This window comes from Solea solea, chromosome 1 (genome assembly GCF_958295425.1).
Source record: "Solea solea chromosome 1, fSolSol10.1, whole genome shotgun sequence".
Lineage (NCBI taxonomy): Eukaryota > Metazoa > Chordata > Actinopteri > Pleuronectiformes > Soleidae > Solea > Solea solea.
This window is the reverse complement of record NC_081134.1, coordinates 25,551,471-25,561,391: the sequence shown is the minus strand read 5'-3', so window position 1 is coordinate 25,561,391 and position 9,921 is coordinate 25,551,471. Positions and strand designations below refer to the sequence as shown.

Sequence of the window (9,921 nt, the reverse complement as noted above, 5' to 3'; positions counted from 1 at the left end):
TCTTGTGCCAGATAACAGAGTCCACACACACACACGCATGCACGCACGCACACACACACAAACCATAAACCTAAACTTTAGCAGTTCCTCAGAAATGAGGTTCTGCCTCATTAGGAACAGGTTTTGGTCTCAATGAGGACTACTGGTTGTGAAAACAGTCAGAATAAAAGTTTCTGCTTGTCCACACGAAGACACTCAAAATAAAGTGGGATCTGAAGTACCTCAGTCCAGAACCAGAACAAGCCCTATCACTGGTGTCTCATGTTTCTCTGGTGTGTCCTTATGTCTCACATGTCCAGGTCTCTCTGGTGACTCAGGTGTTGCTGGTGTCTCAGGTCTCTCGGGTGTCTGTGGTGTCTCAGGTGTCTCTGGTGACTCTGGTGACTCTGGTGTCTCAGGTCTCTCAGGTGTCTCTGGTCTCTCTGGTGACTCAGGTCACTCTGGTGACTCAGATCTCTCTGGTGTCTCAGGTGTGTCCATGTATCTCTAGTGTGCCCAGGTGTTTCACGTGTGTCCTTATGTCTCACATGTCCAGGCCTCTCTGGTGACTCAGGTGTCTCTGGTGTCTCTAGTGTATCCATGTATCTCTGGTGTGTCCTTATGTCTCACATGTCCAGGTCTCTCTGGTGTCTCAGATGTGTCCATGTATCTCTGGTGTGCCCAGGTGTCTCACGTGTATCCTTATGTCTCACATGTCCAGGCCTCTCTGGTTACTCAGGTGTCTCTGGTGTCTCTAGTGTGTCCATGTATCTCTGGTGTGTCCTTATGTCTCACATGTCCCGGTCTCTCTGGTGTCTCTAGTGTCTCTGGTCTCTCAGGTCTCTCTGGTGTCTCTGGTGTCTCAGGTCTCTCTGGTGTCTGTGGTGTCTCAGGTGTCTCTGGTGTCTGTGGTGTCTCAGGTTTCTCAGGTGTCTCCGGTGTGATGTCCACACTCAACACTTGTTTATGAACTTGTCTCTTTCTTCTGCTGCTTCAAGTGTTCACACGTTCAGACACATCTGCTGCTGCCGTGTGTGTGTGTGTGTGTGCGTGCGCGTGTATGTAGGTTTGTCTCTGTGTATGTATGTGTATGTATGTGTGTGTGTGTGTGTGTGTATGTGTGCGCGCATGCGTGTGTATGTGTGTGTGTTTGTGTGTGTAGGTATATGTGTTTGTGTGTGTGTGTATGTGTGTGTGCACACATGCGTGTGTGTATGTATGTGTATATATGTGTGTATATGTATATATATGTGTTTATGTGTGTATATATATATATATATATATATATATATATATATGTGTGTGTGTGTATATTTGAACTATAGAAGTCAACAAAGTTCATAAATGTTCAAAAAGAAACAACATTAATGAGTCATTAATCCTTCTTGTCAATACTAAGAATAATTGTCATTTTAATAAACAGCTGTAAACACACACATCAGCAGGGGGCGCTCACAATAAAGTCAGCACTCAACTCTCCCTTCAATGAGCCTGAAACTCCAGTCCGGCTCCGCGAGCCCCGGCCCGCGTTTTACAATACGCCGGCGCCCATTTTGAACTGACAGACGTCCGCGGCGGCCAATCAGCGTTCGCCATGCGCAAACGCCGCGTTCATTCCACTCCACGGGCCAATCAAAGTCGTCCTCCGCGACCGCGTGCGTCATCCGAGCAGAATGTGAGTGTCGGCCTCCCGTTACCGGAGCACACTCCGCTCCCATCCCCCAACCCGAGGCAGCAATGGCGGCCGCGTGTCGCCGCTTTTGTCCTCCTCATGTTCCGCTTGTAAAAGACATGTGTCAAAGCTCGGTAAGAAAAAAACAAAGACGTGTGTTTGCCCTCGTGTGTCATCAGAATGCGTCACCTCACGCGCACAGTAGCGTCATTTTCTCCCGCACTTGTCTCATCCGCATGTTCTGTCATGTCGCACACTTTGAGTTTGCTTCCCTCCTTCACGGTGGAGCGGCAACAATGGACACGGAGGACACGAGTCTCCGCGGCCGCTCACGCACTCACACACAGTCACCACGGCACCGTGTTTACGTCACGTTTTGAGCTGTTGTGAAGAAAGAAAGTACGTGGTGTGAAGTGCGCACTTTGACATGAGGGAGCATCGCTCAAACATGGCCGCCAGGAAGAGGAGGGGGAGGGGTTTGAGTCAACATGGCGGTGCAGCTCCACATTTCTTCTCCGTGTCTTTCAGATGATTGATAGCGTTCATGTGGCGGGAGACGGTAACGATATTAAAAAAACTACTTTAATCCACTAACACTGACAGTGTCGACGACATTTTGCCCCCCTCCCTCTCCTCCCTGCTCGCCTCGGTGGGCGGGACCAGCGGCGGCAGCAGCCGCCGCTTGAGTGGACCACACGACCATCAATCAAACTGTGACACTACGTCAAAGCAAACGCCGCCTGTTCGACACCGAGCGCGGAGTTCGGTTGTAAACATCGACTGAATCGGTTTCCCCCTCGCTGAGCGGACCGGTTCGGTTGGGTTTGACCGAGTTGGGGCTCATTGTTTCCGCGGAGGAGAAGAAGAAGAAGAGGAGGAGGGGGCGTGGCCTCCGGCATTAGAAATTCTATCCCATTGTTCCACTCCAACGCGCGAAAGAGAACACCTCTGTGGAGCCCGCAGCCAATCCGCGGCTGCCCATCTCCTCGAAGCTCCGCCCCGCAGCCTATATGAGCGGCTCGGCCGCGAGCAGCGCCGGCACTGGCACAGCACAACAGTGTGAGTCCGCAGAAACGCGCGCACGGATCTACTTTATCAGCCGCTTATTTCAGCTTTATTTGATCCCGCTAAAACAATGGCAGACACACATGTGGACTCCGGCTCCGACATCTCTGCCAAGGTAAGCCCGCCTGCCTCACACCTCCTCCGGGCAGCCCCACTCTCCTCCCTCCATCTCTCCTCCGTCTCCAGCCTCTAACCTAGATTCTCTCCCCCCGTCGTTTCGCGCTCATTCGGGCTCCATGAAGCCGGAGTCCGTGTGAGGATCAGCGGCGGAGGCGGCTCAGTGAGGAGCACTGAGCCGCTGTTTACGTCTGTTAGTGGGGGAACGCGAGCGGGACCAAGCGGGGGAGGAGGAGGAAGGAGATGGACTGCGTTCACAGCGTCTCATTGTCCGGACGCGGAGCCGCGGTTTGTTGCGCGGCTTCTTTGTTGCTGTTTGACGGTGGTGAACGTCCGTAATGTCGGTGTTTAATCATCCATCACTCTAATCCTCCTCCTCTTCACCTCTTCTCTTCTTTGTTTAAATTCAGCGACTAGGCTCGTCCTCTTGTCCGGGAGCGGGAGGCTGCTGAGCGGCGCACGCTCCGCGGGTTTCCCGGTCTCATTGTCACCATTCACCCGCACAACTTCACATCCGCGCTTTTATTCACAGAAGTTACGATTTATGCCGATTAGCGCGCATTAAGTGCTCCGTGCTTAAATCCCCGCTGTGTGGGTGAGTGAGGCTGCGTAAGTTAAAGCTGCGCTTTAAAGCCCGCACGCGCCGTCAGACCCGGGGTTTGTTTACGGACCGGGTCTGTCGGTGCTGCCGCGGCTAATGTTTCCTCACTGTTTTTCTATTCTTTTTAATAATATTTTAAACTATTATTGATATTTTGGCGTACGTTTGAAGCGCGTTAGTGTGTGTGTGTGTGTGAGTGAGAGAGACACCCTCTGTGTGTTTAAATGTTTTCATTCGGTTGGACTTTGATCTTATTGGGTCAAACTTTTATTGTGTGTGTGTTCGCTGCAGAATGATCATGTGTGATCAGAGCAGATGATGATGAAGAGGAGGTGAAGGAGGGAAAGTTCGCTCGCGCCTGCAGCTCCGTTCATCAGCCGCTATTTATAGTCGTGAATCATATTTACGCACAGTTTGTGCGCGCGCGCGGGGCACCGCGTCTCTTCCACTGACTGATGTAAAAAGTAATCAATCATAGCGCTGAAGGGCGACGTCTAATAAACGGGCGGGGGGGGCGTGTTTACTGTGTCGCGTTCGCGTCTCCTCGTTCACCATGTGTCCTCTTCTATTGTCCTTCCAGCAGGAGGGGTGAGAGCCGTGCGTTGCTCTCATCTCCTCCTTCCCCCAGCCCCGCCTCCCTCCTGTGTTATTTTAAACCCAAGCCGTGCATCATGGGTAATGCAGTGCTTCTCCCGGGCGTGTCTCCTGACATATGGTAGTGATTGCAACCCACACAAGACTACAATACCCAGAATGCCCTGGGGCCGCCTCATCAAAGTATCATATTACAACACAGAGGGAGGGTGTGTGTGTCAGAACACACACACACACACCTGAGCTGAGCTGAAAAGTAGCCTGCGATTACACACACAAACTGATTAAAAGACTGAGTTAATTTTTATTTTGAATATTTTCCTCCAGGACCTGAAGGAGAAGAAGCTGGCGGAGGAGACGGAGAACGGCAATGATGCTGCCACCAACGGGAAGGTGAGTGCCACTGCAGTGCACCGCCACAGCTGATCAACAGTACAATGAATGAATGAGGTGTTTCTGTTCCAGGAGAACGAGGAGAACGGTGAGCCCGAGGTGGACGAGGAAGACGACGACGAGGTGGACGAGGAAGACGAGGAAGATGACGGAGAAGGTGGACATTTAGTTTTTAACAAAAATAAACATTTAATCTGAAAATCTTTGACACAAAGTGACAGGAAGTGATGTTACAGGTGATGAGGAGGACGAAGAGGACGACGAAGACGAGACGGAGGGAGGGACAAAGCGAGCAGCGGACGAGGATGACGAGGACGACGACGAGGTGAGAAGTTCATGTGTTCACTGTGGATGCTCAGTCCTGTCTCACAGTCTTCACCCTCTCACCATCTTCTGTGTTTTTTTTTCAGGACGACGTGGAAACAAAGAAGCAGAAAACTGATGACGACGATTGACGCGCATAGGCCCCGCCCACATCCTGCTGAACCACTTCCTGTTTCTTCACCTTTGACCTCTGCTTATACATGTCCCAGGTGGAGACTGGAGGAAAAAAAAGAATAATAAGAAGAATAATGATTTAAAAAGAAAAAAGTCCATCCTGGTCATTACACACACACACACACACACACACGTATCAGAATATGTACACACACACGTCTCCCCTCGTCTCCACGGCGACACAGAAATCTTCTCTTCAACGACGACAGGAGAGTTTGTTTGTATTTTTATTTACATTTTATATTTTTGTACATATTGTTAGGAGGGGGAGGGGCCAACGATCTCGGTGCTTCTTGTTTAACGACGTTACGAAGAAAACCCCCCCCCCCCCCCCCGCTGAACTCAGAGCATTCCAGTAACTGTAATGTATGTACGTTAGCTGTACCATAACTAGTTTGTATGGGAGGTCAAAGGTCAAAGAGAAGAGCCTCTTTTTTTCTCTTGTTTTTCTTTGTGTTTTTTGTCAGCGACTCTTTGTTTTGATGTATGTGCGAAGTTTGTTGTTTGACAATAAACCGGACTTTTATTTTGTGAGTTGTCCTCGATGTTGACCTGTTTTTCTCTGTCAGGACGAGTGAACCGGTCAAAGTTAGTCACTGAACAAGACTGGATTAATAAAATCACTCGTTTACGTCACATGATCATTAGGAAACCACTCTCTCCCACACCAAACCTCTGAGAGAAAAGTGACACACAGTGCCCACACGAGGCAGCGGAGGAGCAGCAGCTACAATCACTGATTTTCTCTGTGTGTGTGTGTGGCCCAGCTGCCCCCCTAACTTTTGTGTTCTTAAAACTACTTGTAAAAACATCTGCCACTATGTCCACCAGCTTTTCAAAGTGTTGAAACTAACAATAAATTGACAGAAAGTTAATATTTGTAAATATAATCTTAGGCCCCTGACTCACTTCGCTACGGCCCTGCATCAAACGTGCAGTGCGCTGTTCAGTCAGGCTCACACACAGCGAGCATCTGTAGGTGAAGTTTAAACACACCAACTTAACTTAAAGTTACAATTATAATCAATGTGAAATTGCGCGCTCGCGACTTGTAAGAGCGTTTTGCCGTTTGATTAGTTTTGATTTTAGTGAAGAAAACAACTGCTTCATACAATATATTGAAGCCTGTCATGTTTTAATCCATACCGTTTCTACAGGGTTGCCATTTCGTTACAACATATTACACAATACTATACTATAAAACCACTTAATGTCACATATCACAGCAATGAGGCTGCACAACCTTAACCAGGAGACATCCTTTACTGTCAATAGCATTAAGTAGTCTAAACATAACTGTTGTGTGTGTGTGTATTTGTTATACTTAGCTACATGGCCCTACAGTGTAGTGATACAAGGACAACAGATCTTCTCATGTCTTGACTATTGCAGGTAAGAGTAGCTGGAGAGAGCAGAACAATGACAAGGAAAGCAAAAACTGGGATATTGAAAGGTTTTTTAGTAAGAAATGTGCACAGCAGGAAGAGAAGGAGGGAGATGAAGGAGAAGGTAGTCAACTGAAGAGAGCAGGAGGCTCAAAGCAGGAGATGAACAAGTAAGTATGGTGAAGAGGATATGAGGGATGAAGAGGAGGAGGCTGCTGCAGATGCAGAAAGTGGGACAGAGGTAGAGAGTGACCACCAGTCAGATGAAGATGACAGGGAGGAAGAGGGTCCTCGGCCTTTTTTGCTCATTTTGCTATGAATACTTTTACTTTTGAAGAGCATCGTTTTGCACAGTTTTGTTTAGTTTATACACTGGACTTGTTCCTGTTGTTCACGATAAAACAATAAATAGTTTTTGTTCTGTTAAATCCATTTACATTTGGGGATTCATACATGCCACCCTGCCAAGACCTCTTGCCACTGCTTTGCCACCCCATGTAGAATTTTCTAGATCCGCCACTGAGCCACACCAATGTGTGCTGGTGTGTGAGTATATATATTTTATATTTTCATATTTATATTATATATATACAAGTATTTATATTGTATGTACACTACCGGTCAAAAGTTTAAGAACACCCCAATTTTTTCAGTTTTTCATTGAAAATGATGCATTTTAATGTCTCATTGTACTCCAAAATGTATTCTATATTTTGACTTATCGAAGTAGCCACCTTTGGCAGATATAACAGCTGAACACACTCGTGGCATTCTTTCTACAATGGAAATCAAATATTCTGCTGAAAGTTCTTCTCCACTCTGTTGCAGAAGTTCGCATAAATGTGTGGGACTTGTAGGTTGCTTTGCTTTCACTCTTCTGTCCAGTTCATCCCAAACCAGCTCGATGGGGTTTAAGTCTGGAGACTGTGCTGGCCACGCCATGTTTTCAAGCTTACCATCTTGTTCTTTTTTCCTGAGGTAGTTCTGACATAGCTTGGACATATGTTTTGGATCATTATCTTGCTGTAGGATGAACCCCTGACCAACTAGGCGCATACCAGAGGGTACTGCATGGCGATGCAGAATTCTGTGGTAGCCGTTTTGGTTCAGGGTGCCTCTCACTCTGTACAAGTCACCGACCCTGGATCCAGAAAAACAGCCCCAGACCATCACGCTTCCTCCTCCATGTTTGACAGTTGATGTCACACACTGAGGAACCATCCTTTCGCCTACTCAACGGCGTACGAAACTACTGCGTGATGAACCGAAGATTTCAAACATTGATTCATCAGTCCATAACACCTTCCAGTCTTCAGTAGTCCATTGGCGGTGTTTCATGGCCCAGGCAAACCTCTTCTTCTTATGCTGACATCTTAGCAATAGCTTTCTTGCTGCAACTCGACCGTTCAAACCTGCAACTCTAAGTCTTCTCTTCACAGTTGAAACTGAGACTTGCTTACTATGACCACTATTAAGCTGTGCTTGAAGCTGTTGTCCTGTGAGCCGCCTATCACGCAAGCTGTTGATTCTCAGAAACTTGTCTTTTGATTCTGTTGTGGCTTTGGGTCTGCCAGACCTCTTCCTGTCAGAGTTTCTCACAGTTTCTGAGTGCGTTTTGATGGTGAAGGAAACTGTACTCACTGACACCTTGACTTTCTTCGCAATTACTCGTAGGAAAGCCCTACATTTTTAAGTGTTATGATGGTCTGTCTCTCTTCCATTGTTAATTGCCTTTTTCTTGCCATTTTTATTTTTGTATTTGAGACAGTATTAGTTAAACTATTTTTACCGGGGGGGTCTGGACAGAGGGATGTCACCTGGTTGCTGTCTGCTGTCTGCTGCCCACTGACCCTAGGCACGTGGAACGTGCGAACTGTTACAACATCGACATCGCAGCTCTAAGTGAAACACGCCTACCTGGCGAGGGATGGGTCTCAGAACAAGGAGGAGGATACACATCCTTCTGGAATGGTCGCAGTGAAACGGAACGTAGGGAGGCAGGAGTTGGTTTTGCTATAAAATCTCACCTTGTCTCCAAGCTTGCCAGTCTACCCAGGGGCCTCACTGACTGCCTGATGACTCTCAAACTCCCCCTTGGACAAAACAAGTATGTAACAATAATCAGTGTATATGCACCCACGATGACCAACCCTCAGGAAGCTAAAGAAAAGTTCTAAGAGGAGCTGGACCTCATCTCAGCTATTCATAGTCATTATCCTTGGCGACCTCAAGGCTAGAGTAGGGAAAGACTACCAAACATGGAATGGCACCATGGGGCACCACGGCGTGGGGAAGTGCAACAGCAATGGACTGCTGCTCCTGAAGCTATGCACCTTGCATAATCTCCTCATCATCAACACCCTCTTTTGTCAACCCATGCGTAAAAGAACACCCTGGATGCATCCACGCTCCAAACATTGGCACTTAATTGATTATGTTATCACCAGGAGAAGGCAGACAGGACATAAAGGTCACCCAAGCCATGTGCGGAGCCGAAGGTTGGACAGACCATCGGCTGATTGTGTCTAAAGTCAAGCTTCGGATCCTACCCAAAAGACGACCTCAGGGGAAAAAGACATATAAGAGACTGGACACTACCAAACTCAAGCAGGATGAGACTACAACTAGCATTGCCAACGACCTGAACAATAAACTGGAAGATCTTAACATAGGGGACTTTTCTGTGGAGGACGACTGGTCTACCCCAAAGAAGATAGTTTACTCAACAGCCCCTGAGCACCTGGGTACCACAAAGCGGAAAAACCAGGACTGGCTCGATGAAAACAACCCACAGATCTCACCTCTTCTGGCTGAAAAGCACCACCTACATAGACTTGCTACAAACGACCCTGCATCGATTGCCTGCGCAGATTGCACTGACCTCTCACATCATGAAGGTCATGCTGAGCCTAGTCTTAACACACCTCAGACCCCTGGTGTGCCCATCACAGGACCCCCTGCAATTTGCATATCAGCCCCATGTTGGGGTTGATGATGCAATCATTTACCTGCTGCAAGAAGCCTACTCCTCCCTGGATAAACCCAACACTTTGGTCCGTGTCATGTTCTTTGACTTCTCCAGCGCCTTTAACACCATCCAGCCCAAGCTGCTGAAGGCCAAACTGGAGAACATGCAGGTGAATTCTCCCCTCGTCACATGGGTCAATGACTATCTGATGGATATGTGAGATTACAAAACTGTGTGTCTGACCGTCTGATTTGTAACATCGGCGCCCCCTAGGGAACTGTGCTGTCTCCCTTCCTCTTCACCACCTACACAGCAGATTTTAAGTACCACAGTGATTCGTGTCATCTGCAGAAATTCTCTGATGACACGGCCATTGTGCGGCGTGTAGAGGGTGTGGGGGAGGAGGAGTACAGTGACCTGGTCAGCAATTTTGCCAGGTGGTGTAGGGAGAACCACCTGCAACTGAACATGGCAAAGACAAAAGAGTTGGTGGTAGACTTCAGGAGGAACATGCCCCTACCCTCTCCAGTCTGCATTGGTGGGACAGATGACGACATGGTGGACAAATACAAATACCTTGGTGTGGTGCTGGACAATAAACTGGAGTGGACCACAAACACGGAGGCAGTCTACAAGAAGGGACTGAGCC

At 48.1% G+C, this 9,921-nt stretch overlaps 1 protein-coding gene across 2 annotated transcripts; it reads left to right on the top strand.

Moving 5' to 3' along the window:
- Positions 1-1,640: 1,640 nt before the first annotated feature.
- ptmab (prothymosin alpha b) lies at positions 1,641-5,453 on the top strand. 2 transcript variants are annotated; one of them, XM_058640025.1, is made up of 5 exons: positions 1,641-1,785; positions 4,356-4,421; positions 4,494-4,578; positions 4,658-4,746; positions 4,832-5,453. In XM_058640025.1, the coding sequence occupies exons 1-5, from the start codon at positions 1,717-1,719 to the stop codon at positions 4,874-4,876; spliced, it is 354 nt and encodes a 117-aa protein (XP_058496008.1). In that variant the 5' UTR covers positions 1,641-1,716; the 3' UTR covers positions 4,877-5,453. The 2 variants fall into 2 exon arrangements, with proteins under 2 accessions (XP_058496008.1, XP_058496016.1); XM_058640033.1 differs by lacking the exon at positions 1,641-1,785 and adding an exon at positions 2,672-2,831.
- The last annotated feature ends 4,468 nt before the right edge of the window (positions 5,454-9,921 follow it).